Source organism: Pseudophryne corroboree, chromosome 4 (assembly GCF_028390025.1).
Source record: "Pseudophryne corroboree isolate aPseCor3 chromosome 4, aPseCor3.hap2, whole genome shotgun sequence".
Taxonomy (NCBI): Eukaryota; Metazoa; Chordata; class Amphibia; order Anura; family Myobatrachidae; genus Pseudophryne; species Pseudophryne corroboree.
In genome coordinates this window covers 945,567,721-945,580,128 of record NC_086447.1, presented here as the reverse complement: position 1 = coordinate 945,580,128, position 12,408 = coordinate 945,567,721, and the positions used below count along the sequence as shown (strand labels likewise).

The 12,408-nt window shown below is 48.8% G+C and overlaps 1 protein-coding gene across 2 annotated transcripts in view; it reads left to right on the top strand.

Annotated features, from left to right (window-relative positions):
- The window catches only part of RAB3GAP2 (RAB3 GTPase activating non-catalytic protein subunit 2), a 546,281-nt gene that overhangs the window by 182,683 nt on the left and 351,190 nt on the right, over positions 1 to 12,408 (top strand). For both annotated transcript variants that reach the window (XM_063919133.1, XM_063919131.1), the window contains one exon: positions 2,143 to 2,218. In XM_063919133.1, the coding sequence (XP_063775203.1) occupies positions 2,143 to 2,218 (76 nt within the window). The remainder of the gene's footprint in view (positions 1 to 2,142; positions 2,219 to 12,408) is intronic.

The window sequence follows — 12,408 nt, the reverse complement described above, 5'->3', positions numbered from 1 at the left end:
CCTGAGACCCCGTCACACAGCAGTGCCCCTGAGACCCCGTCACACAGCAGTGCCCCTGAGACCCCGTCACACAGCAGTGCCCCTGAGACCCCGTCACACAGCAGTGCCCCTGATACACCGTCACACAGCAGTGCCCCTGAGACCCCGTCACACAGCAGTGCCCCTCATACACCGTCACACAGCAGTGCCCCTGAGACCCCGTCACACAGCAGTGCCCCTGAGACCCCGTCACACAGCAGTGCCCCTGAGACCCCGTCACACAGCAGTGCCCCTCAGACACCGTCACCCAGCAGTGCCCCTCATACCCCGTCACCCAGCAGTGCCCCTCATACCCCGTCACCCAGCAGTGCCCCTCATACCCCGTCACCCAGCAGTGCCCCTCATACCCCGTCACCCAGCAGTGCCCCTCATACCCCATCACCCAGCAGTGCCCCTGATACACCATCACACAGCAGTGCCCCTCATACACCATCACCCAGCAGTGCTTCTTTTCTGCAAAATGTCCGTCTGTCCATCCACACCCAGAGCCGTAGTTCCTGAACCTATTTTTCCAGTAAGTGCCCTTATTGCCCATTATGTCACACAGTAGTGGCCCCCTTTACCTATCTGGTAAGTGGACTGTGCCTAATGCCCAGCCTCTCAGCAGGGGCTCAGTCTGTTGCCTGCCCACGTTAGGGCACATAACATGGGCCTGACATACCCCACAGGCCTAAGGTGTAATTGGAACATGGGGCTAATGGAGTGGGTGGGTGACCGGTGATGAAGAGGCTGCAGTGGATAGCTGTGTTCAGTTCTTTGCTACCCCCCATCTGTAGCACTCTCCACTCCTCATCTTCTGTCTTCTACTGCTGGCCCATCCTGGAAATGTCTGCACCACATCACTGACGGCTCTGCTCGGCGGCATCAGACGTAAGACGTCATATGATACTGCTTGTGATTGGCTACCTATTCGTGAGCCTCGATTAGCTCGCGAGCAGCTCCAAATTTAAACGGGTGCTACCCGCAGCCTGATTGTTAGTTAGCGGCAGTGGTGCCCAAAAGTGCCAGGATGCAGGTCATTTTGTCGGAAAAATAAAGCGTGAGGAGAACACTATTAGTATTTTGGACCCGTCACTTGCTATTATCCTCATCTGCCCCCCCGGCTGTTACTGTCTCCCTCCCCATGAGGTGACAGCTATTGTGCACAAAGTTGTGTGTGTGTGTTTCTTAGTGTATATTACCAAAATGTAGCATCTATGAATGTTTCATCATAGGGAAAGCAGATCTGCTGGAATCACCATATAAAGGGCACTTACCTCACAGTGTAATAACCTCTTATATGGGAGGCTGGTGCTGTTTATGGGGGTAATTCAGACCTGATCGCTGGGCAGTGATTTTTGCAGCGCTGCGATCAGATAGTCGCCGCCCATAGGGGAGTGTACAGTACTTACACTGTGCAAGTGTGCGATCGCATGTGTAACAGAGCGGTACAAACAGATCTTGTGCAGTTTCTGAGTAGCTCTGAACTTACTCAGCCGCCGCGATCACTTCAGCCTGTCCGGGACCGGAATTGACGTCAGACACCCGCCCTGCAAACGCATGGACACGCCTGCGTTTCCCTGACACTCCCTGAAAATGGTCAGATGCCACCCACAAACGCCTTCTTCCTGTCAATCTCCGTGCGAATGGATCCTTCACACAAACCCGTCGCTGACCGGCGATCCGCTTTGCAGCTGTCTGTCGCGCCTGCGCATTGCGATGCGTGCGCAATTTGGATCTGATCGCCTGCTGTGTGAAAGTGCACAGCAGCGATCCGGTCTGAATTCCCCCCTATATGCGGCTGTCTGCTGTGAGTGTCCCTTATGTACCCTGCCCGTTTGCTCTTCTCTAACCGATGCCCGAGAAGTGCAATCAGCAGCTGGTAAGGGGCGAGGCGGAGAGAATGTTCATCACGCATGTAGGACAGCGGTGGTGCGTCACATGCTGTGTAACCGCTGCGTGTCCCAGATGCTGAACGTGCAGAAAGTTGCTCACATTTACTTATAACTCCATTCGTTAAATCATAGGAAAGGTAAAAACAATGAGTGCGTGTTCCTTGTAATTATGGCGCCACATACGTGTTATTGGAATGTTACATGTTTTCCTCATGTCTCCAATGTACAGAAGTTCTACTGGAAGGCCAGACTGGACGTGCATTGTACTGGGCTTCACCACCGGATACGTGCGCTTCTACACTGAGGTTTGTGTTACACATTGTGCCGTCACCATTATACACCAGTATGGAGATATCGCATTGTGCCGTCACCATTATACACCAGTATGGAGATATCGCATTGTGCCGTCACCATTATACACCAGTATGGAGAGATCACATTGTGCCGTCACCATTATACACCAGTATGGAGAGATCACATTGTGCCGTCACCATTACACACCAGTATGGAGATATCGCATTGTGCCGTCACCATTATACACCAGTATGGAGATATCGCATTGTGCCGTCACCATTATACACCAGTATGGAGATATCGCATTGTGCCGTCACCATTATACACCAGTATGGAGATATCACATTGTGCGTCACCATTATACACCAGTATGGAGATATCGCATTGTGCGTCACCATTATACACCAGTATGGAGATATCGCATTGTGCGTCACCATTATACACCAGTATGGAGATATCGCATTGTGCCGTCACCATTATACACCAGTATGGAGATATCGCATTGTGCCATCACCATTATACACCAGTATGGAGATATCACATTGTGCCATCACCATTATACACCAGTATGGAGAGAGCACATTGTGCCGTCACCATTATACACCAGTATGGAGATATCACATTGTGCCATCACCATTATACACCAGTATGGAGAGAGCACATTGTGCCGTCACCATTATACACCAGTATGGAGATATCGCATTGTGCCATCACCATTATACACCAGTATGGAGAGAGCACATTGTGCCGTCACCATTATACACCAGTATGGAGATATCGCATTGTGCCATCACCATTATACACCAGTATGGAGAGATCACATTGTGCCGTCACCATTATACACCAGTATGGAGAGATCGCATTGTACCGTCACCATTATACACCAGTATGGAGATATCGCATTGTGCCGTCACCATTATACACCAGTATGGAGATATCGCATTGTGCCGTCACCATTATACACCAGTATGGAGAGATCGCATTGTGCCGTCACCATTATACACCAATATGGAGAGATCGCATTGTGCCGTCACCATTATACACCAGTATGGAGATATCGCATTGTGCGTCACCATTATACACCAGTATGGAGAGATCACATTGTACCGTCACCATTATACACCAGTATGGAGATATCGCATTTTGCGTCACCATTATACACCAGTATGGAGATATCGCATTTTGCGTCACCATTATACACCAGTATGGAGATATCACATTGTGCCGTCACCATTATACACCAGTATGGAGATATCACATTGTGCCGTCACCATTATACACCAGTATGGAGAGATCACATTGTGCCGTCACCATTACACACCAGTATGGAGAGAGCACATTGTGCCGTCACCATTACACACCAGTATGGAGAGATCACATTGTGCCGTCACCATTATACACCAGTATGGAGGAGAGATCACATTGTGCCGTCACCATTATACACCAGTATGGAGAGATCACATTGTGCCGTCACCATTATACACCGTTATGGAGAGATCACATTGTGCCGTCACCATTATACACCAGTATGGAGAGATCACATTGTGCCGTCACCATTATACACCAGTATGGAGATACCATATTGTGCTGTCACCATTATACACCAGTATGGAGAGATCACATTGTGCCGTCACCCTTATACACCAGTATGGAGATACCATATTGTGCCGTCACCATTATACACCAGTATGGAGAGATCACATTGTGCCGTCACCATTATACACCAGTATGGAGAGATCACATTGTGCCGTCACCATTATACACCAGTATGGAGAGATCACATTGTGCCGTCACCATTATACACCAGTATGGAGATACCATATTGTGCTGTCACCATTATACACCAGTATGGAGAGATCACATTGTGCCGTCACCCTTATACACCAGTATGGAGATACCATATTGTGCCGTCACCATTATACACCAGTATGGAGAGATCACATTGTGCCGTCACCATTATACACCAGTATGGAGAGATCACATTGTGCCGTCACCATTATACACCAGTATGGAGAGATCACATTGTGCCGTCACCATTATACACCAGTATGGAGAGATCACATTGTGCCGTCACCATTATACACCAGTATGGAGATTCCATTAGAGGAAAATGCAGCTTTGCTAATAACAGTATTGATTGGTTCTTTTGGGTTTGGGAATCTGGGAATTGTCATTGTGTAAATAATTGTTTCTCTAACGTCCTAAGTGGATGCTGGGGACTCCGTCAGGACCATGGGGAATAGCGGCTCCGCAGGAGACAGGGCACAAAAGTAAAAGCTTTAGGATCAGGTGGTGTGCACTGGCTCCTCCCCCTATGACCCTCCTCCAAGCCTCAGTTAGATTTTTGTGCCCGGCCGAGAAGGGTGCAATCTAGGTGGCTCTCCTAAAGAGCTGCTTAGAGTAAAAGTTTTGTTAGGTTTTTTATTTTCAGTGAGTCCTGCTGGCAACAGGCTCACTGCTACGAGGGACTTAGGGGAGAGAAGTGAACTCACCTGCGTGCAGGATGGATTGGCTTCTTAGGCTACTGGACACCATTAGCTCCAGAGGGAGTCGGAACACAGGTCTCACCCTGGGGTTCGTCCCGGAGCCGCGCCGCCGACCCCCTTGCAGATGCCGAAAAGTGAAGAGGTCCAGAAACCGGCGGCAGAAGACTCTTCAGTCTTCATAAGGTAGCGCACAGCACTGCAGCTGTGCGCCATTGTTGTCAGCACACTTCATAGCAGCGGTCACTGAGGGTGCAGGGCGCTGGGGGGGGGGCGCCCTGGGCAGCAATGATAGTACCTTATTCTGGCTAAAAATACATCACATATAGCCCCTGGGGGCTATATGGATGTATTTAACCCCTGCCAGGTCTCAGAAAAACGGGAGAAGAAGCCCGCCGAAAAGGGGGCGGGGCCTATTCTCCTCAGCACACAGCGCCATTTTCCCTCACAGAAATGCTGGTGGGAAAGCTCCCAGGCTCTCCCCTGCACTGCACTACAGAAACAGGGTTAAAACAGAGAGGGGGGGCACTTATTTGGCGATATGTATATATATATTAAAATGCTATAAGGGAAAAACACTTATATAAAGGTTGTCCCTGTATAATTATAGCGTTTTTGGTGTGTGCTGGCAAACTCTCCCTCTGTCTCCCCAAAGGGCTAGTGGGGTCCTGTCCTCTATCAGAGCATTCCCTGTGTGTGTGCTGTGTGTCGGTACGTGTGTGTCGACATGTATGAGGACGATGTTGGTGAGGAGGCGGAGCAATTGCCTGAAATGGTGATGTCACTCTCTAGGGAGTCGACACCGGAATGGATGGCTTATTTAAGGAATTACGTGATAATGTCAACGCGCTGCAAGGTCGGTTGACGACATGAGACGGCCGGCAAACAAATTAGTACCTGTCCAGGCGTCTCAAACACCGTCAGGGGCTGTAAAACATTTACCTCAGTCGGTCGACACAGACACAGACACTGACTCCAGTGTCGACGGTGAAGAAACAAACGTATTTTCCTTTAGGGCCACACGTTACATGTTAAGGGCAATGAAGGAGGTGTTACATATTTCTGATACTACAAGTACCACAAAGAAGGGTATTATGTGGGGTGTGAAAAAACTACCTGTAGTTTTTCCTGAATCAGATAAATTAAATGAAGTGTGTGATGATGAGTGGGTTTCCCCCGATAGAAAATTATTGGCGGTATACCCTTTCCCGCCAGAAACACCCTTTAGGGTGGATAAGGCGCTCACACGCTTATCAAAACAAGTGGCGGTACCGTCTCCAGATAGGGCCGCCCTCAAGGAGCCAGCTGAGAGGCTGGAAAATATCCTAAAAAGGTATATACACACATACTGGTGTTATACTGCGACCAGCGATCGCCTCAACCTGGATGTGCAGCGCTGGGGTGGCTTGGTCGGATTCCCTGACTGAAAATATTGATACCCTTGACAGGGACAGTATTTTATTGACTATAGAGCATTTAAAGGATGCATTTCTATATATGCGAGATGCACAGAGGGATATTTGCACTCTGGCATCAAGAGTAAGTGCGATGTCCATATCTGCCAGAAGATGTTTATGGACACGACAGTGGTCAGGTGATGCAAATTCCAAACGGCACATGGAAGTATTGCCGTATAAAGGGGAGGAGTTATTTGGGGTCGGTCCATCGGACCTGGTAGCCACGGCAACAGCTGGAAAATCCACCTTTTTTACCCCAAGTCACATCTCAGCAGAAAAAGACACCGTCTTTTCAGCCTCAGTCCTTTCGTCCCCATAAGGGCAAGCGGGCAAAAGGCCAGTCATATCTGCCCAGGGATAGAGGAAAGGGAAGAAGACTGCAGCAGGCAGCCCATTCCCAGGAACAGAGCCCTCCACCGCTTCTACTAAGTCCTCAGCATGACGCTGGGGCCGTACAAGCGGACTCAGGTGCGGTGGGGGGTCGTCTCAAGAGTTTCAGCGCGTAGTGGGCTCACTCGCAAGTGGACCCCTGGATCCTTCAAGTAGTATCCCAGGGGTACAGATTGGAAATTCGAGACGTCTCCCCCTCGCAGGCTCCTGATGTCTGTTTTACCAACGTCTTCCTCCGACAGGGAGGCAGTATTGGAAACAATTCACAAGCTGTATTCCCAGCAGGTGATAATCAAAGTACCCCTCCTACAACAAGGAAAGGGGTATTATTCCACACTATATTGTGGTACTGAAGCCGGACGGCTCGGTGAGACCTATTCTAAATGGATAATCTTTGAACACTTACATACAAAGGTTCAAATCAAGATGGAGTCACTCAGAGCAGTGATAGCGAACCAATAGGGTGTCCCTGGACATCAAGGTTGCTTACCTCCATGTCCCAAATTGCCCTTCTCACCAAGGGTACCTCAGGTTCGTGGTACGGAACTGTCACTATCAGTTTCAGACGCTGCCGTTTGGATTGTCCACGGCACCCCGGGTCTTTACCAAAGTAATGGCCGAAATAATGATTCTTCTTCAAAGAAAAGGCGTCTTAATTATCCCTTACTTGGACGATCTCCTGATAAGGGCAAGGTCCAGAGAACAGTTGGAAGTCGGGGTAGCACTATCTCAAGTAGTTCTACGACAGCACGGGTGGATTTTAAATATCCAAAATCGCAGCCGTTTCCGACGACACGTCTGCTGTTCCTAGGGATGGTTCTGGACACAGTCCAGAAAAAGGTGTTTCTCCCGGAGGAGAAAGCCAGGGAGTTATCCGAGCTAGTCAGGAACCTCCTAGAACCAGGAAAAGTGTCAGTGCATCATTGCACAAGAGTCCTGGGAAAAATGGTGGCTTATTACGAAGCGATTCCATTCGGCAGATTCCACGCAAGAACTTTTCAGTGGGATCTGCTGGACAAATGGTCCGGATCGCATCTTCAGATGCATCAGCGGATAACCCTATCTCCAAGGACAAGGGTGTCTCTCCTGTGGTGGTTACAGAGTGCTCATCTTCTAGAGGGCCGCAGATTCGGCATTCAGGATTGGATGCTGGTGACCACGGAGGCCAGCCTGAGAGGCTGGGGAGCAGTCACACAAAAATTTCCAGGGAGTGTGATCAAGTCTGGAGACTTTTCTCCACATAAATATACTGGAGCTAAGGGCAATTTACAATGCTCTAAGCTTAGCAAGACCTCTGCTTCAAGGTCAGCCGGTATTGATCCAGTGGGACAACAACACGGCAGTCGCCCACGTAAACAGACAGGGCGGCACAAGAAGCAGGAGGGCAATGGCAGAAACTGCAAGGATTTTTCGCTGGGCGGAAAATCATGTGATAGCACTGTCAGCAGTGTTCATTCCGGGAGTGGACAACTGGGAAGCAGACTTCCTCAGCACAACCTCCACCCGGGAGAGTGGGGACTTCATCGGGAAGTCTTCCACATGATTGTGAACCGTTGGGAAAGACCAAAGGTGGACATGATGGCGTCCCGCCTGAACAAAAAACTGGACAAGTATTGCGCCAGGTCAAAAGACCCTCAGGCAATAGCTGTGGACGTTCTGGTAACACCGTGGGTGTACCAGTCGGTGTATGTCTTACCTCCTCTGCTTCTCATACCCAAGGTATTGAGAATTATAAGACGTAGAGGAGTAAGAACTATACTCGTGGCTCCGGATTGGCCAAGAAGGACTTGGTACCCGGAACTTCAAGAGATGCTCACAGAGGACTCATGGCCTCTGCCGCTAAGAAGGGACTTGCTTCAGCAAGTACCATGTCTGTTCCAAGACTTACCGCGGCTGCGTTTGACGGCATGGCGGTTGAACGCCGGATCCTAAGGGAAAAAGGCATTCCGGAAGAGGTCATTCCTACCCTGGTCAAAGCCAGGAAGGAGGTGACCGCACAACATTATCACCACATGTGGCGAAAATATGTTGCGTGGTGTGAGGCCAGGAAGGCCCCACGAAGAAATTTCAACTCGGTCGTTTCCTGCATTTCCTGCAAACAGGAGTGTCTATGTGCCTTAAATTGGGGTCCATTAAGGTTCAAATTTCGGCCCTGTCGATTTTCTTCCAGAAAGAATTGGCTTCAGTTCCTGAAGTCCAGAAGTTTGTCAAGGGAGTACTGCATATACAACCCCCTTTTGTGCCTCCAGTGGCACTGTGGGATCTCAACGTAGTTCTGGGATTCCTCAAATCACATTGGTTTAAAACCGCTCAAATCTGTGGATTTGAAATATTTCACAGGGAAAGTGACCATGCGGTTGGCCCTGGCCTCGGCCAGGCGAGTGTCAGAATTGGCGGCGTTTGTCTCACAAAAGCCCATATCTGATTGTCCATTCGGACAGGGCAGAGCTGCGGACTCGTCCCCAGTTTCTCCCTAAGGTGGTGTCAGTGTTTCACCTGAACCAGCTTATTGTGGTACCTGCGGCTACTAGGGACTTGGAGGACTCCAAGTTGCTAGATGTTGTCAGGGCCCTGAAAATATAGTTTCCAGGACGACTGGAGTCAGGAAAACTGACTTGCTGTTATCCTGTATGCACCCAACAAACTGGGTGCTCTTGCTTCTAAGCAGACGATTGCTAGTTGGATGTGTAGTACAATTCAGCTTGCACATTCTGTGGCAGGCCTGCCACAGCCAAAATATGTAAATGCCCATTTCACAAGGAAGGTGGGCTCATCTTGGGCGGCTGCCCGAGGGCTCTCGGCTTTACAACTTTGCCGAGCTGATACTTGGTCAGGGGCACACCCTGACTGAGGAGGACCTGGAGTTCTCTCATTCGGTGCTGCAGAGTCATCCGCACTCTCCCGCCCGTTTGGGAGCTTTGGTATAATCCCCATGGTCCTGACGGAGTCCCCAGCATCCACTTAGGACGTTAGAGAAAATAAGAATTTACTTACCGATAATTCTATTTCTCGTAGTCCGTAGTGGATGCTGGGCGCCCATCCCAAGTGCGGATTGTCTGCAATACTTGTACATAGTTATTGTTACAAAAATCGGGTTGTTATTGTTGTGAGCCATCTTTTCAGAGGCTCCGCTGTTATCATGCTGTTAACTGGGTTCAGATCACAGGTTGTACAGTGTGATTGGTGTGGCTGGTATGAGTCTTACCCGGGATTCAAAATCCTTCCTTATTGTGTACGCTCGTCCGGGCACAGTATCCTAACTGAGGCTTGGAGGAGGGTCATAGGGGGAGGAGCCAGTGCACACCACCTGATCCTAAAGCTTTTACTTTTGTGCCCTGTCTCCTGCGGAGCCGCTATTCCCCATGGTCCTGACGGAGTCCCCAGCATCCACTACGGACTACGAGAAATAGAATTATCGGTAAGTAAATTCTTATTTTCTCCGGCAGGGTCCACAGGTTATCCACAGGATAACAGTGGGATATGATGGAGCGATAGCGGATTGGCACCAAACGATCACAAGCTTTCAGTCCTCCCAGGATGCAATGGGCCCGTCCATATATCCCCGCTCACTGGCTCAGGCAAATCAGTTTTTTGTTTGGTGCGGCAGGAACCGGACCATGGTCACAGGGCTGCTGTGTTTGGCAGCCCTAAGCTTTCTTATTTTATTTTTTATAGTCTTACTATGTCTTTGAGTGATCTTTCTAAACAGCGTCTTATACGCATATTGGATAGAGTCGCTCCAACAACTCTCTGCCGGGTCACAACAACGCTTTCCCGCGGTACAGTGCTGTCTCGGCGGGTGTCTGTGTCGTATATACTAGCAGGTCCAGCAGACGTTACCAGGCTGTGGCCAGAGCACGGGAAGAAGGTAAGGCATCGGTTCCGCTTAGAAGGGGAATACGGACACAGCCGCACTGTATTGGGAGGAGACTACCGAACAGTAGCTTACGCGCCGCCACTATGGGTGCTCCAGTGCTAGGCCTTAGGGATCATAAGGCACCAGGAATAGTATGAGGCTGCGATCCCTAGGGTTAATGTCAGCGGTGGGGAGTCAGACGCTCTCCTGGTCGCCCCTCCCCCCAGTTCATGTTCAGTTTCCGTCGGTCTCCCGCCATGAACTGTTGCCTCACTTCCGTCTCAGACGCTACACGAGGGGTCTCGGTCGCAGCATAGGCCACTGCATCTGTGTTCACTAAAAAACTACCGCGAGGAGACCCGGTCGCAGTACAGGCGTCTGTGTGACCGGAGTGTCTGTGTACACAGTGCGTCTGTGTTCACCTAAAGTTCCTGGAGCGACAGTGTACACTAGTAGCGTCTGGATCCACTCAGGGTTCGCTAACGTATTGATCGATCTTGGAAGTGGGGTGAGTCTCCCTGCATCCCACTCTACTGAGTACAGGTTAAACAGCACTAAATTTCTATCTACTTTGGTTAGCATGAATAGTTAAGTTTAGTGCCCATTGCATATGAGTCTGTGTACATTACTGTGGTTTTCTTCGCATTGCGTCTGAATACGTTAAGATCTGTATAGAACAGAATGCAGTAATATGTACTCCTACATACTTTAAAATGTGTTTATAGTTGATAATATGCTCATATGACTAATATATAACGTGACTGACTGCTAGTGTGATTGCTGACTTTACATATGTTTGTCAGTGGTTTCTTCTGAGCCTCAATGCTGGTGCATGGGTAGGGTCAGATTGATATCACTTTAAATGGTAAAGTGATTACAGTCACAAATTGTGTAGTACACTGTGGAAGTGCTGATTATTTATCATGTCTAAGAGCGGCAAAAGGGACGAGGTTACGCTGCTAGTAACACCAACACTCATATCATCATGTTTGTCCTGCAAAACGGTATTATCCTCTCAGGATTTGGTACAGGATGGTTTATGTGCAAATTGTTTTACTTTTCAGCAGATTACAAGGCAGATCCCTGTTCAGCGTCACGTAGATCCACCTTGGGCAATGTTTGCACAGACCTTGTCCAGTATAGCTGAACGGGTAATTCCTACAGCATCAATACCAGGAGTAGGTTACACTATTAACCCATACATGCAGCTCCCTTCCTACGGTATATCCCCAACAGCTTCTCCAATGAAACAAGCTGATAAACAGAGTGTAAATAAATCATCAAATTCACAGGTTACACAGGATGATACATCAGATAATAGCTCTATCCACTTTGCTTCAGCATACGAAGAACAGGTAGAAGGTATCAGCTCAGTGGATGTAGCGGAATTATTAGAGCAATGAATGCTATTCTGTCCTTAGAGGATTCAGCAGAGCTGGTGTTAAAAACTAAGGCACCTGTGTTTAAACGTCCCAACACAGTTAGGATAGAGTTTCCAGGATCTGATCAGCTGACGGAAATCATGGAAGAAGCTTTGGCTATACCCAATAAAAAATACAGAATCCCCAGAAAATGGGATTCCAATTATCCTTTTCAACTGGTGATTGTTTAATAAGGGAAGTGCCTCCTAAAGTAGATACGCATGTCATTCGATAAGTGCGGAAATCTATATTGCCTTTGCCGTCAACGTCATTAGATGATGTCACAGACAGGAGAGTGGATGGGGTTTTGAAAACCATATTTTCTCTGTCGGGTGCAGTCATAAGGCCAACTATGGCTTCAGCTTGGATGGCAAAAACAGTAGCTGAATGGGAAGACGGGCTTTCAGCACCTTCTAGGGAGCAAGAATCCCATATAGCTCGCATGAAACAGGCTGCAGTATTCTTGGAAGAAGCAGGAATAGATGTGGGTACTATTGCTTCTAAAGCATCAGCCTTAACGGTAGCTGCTCGTAGAGCAATTTGGTTACGTACATGGAAAGCTGATTCAGAATCAAAAAAGGTTCTGGAATCTTT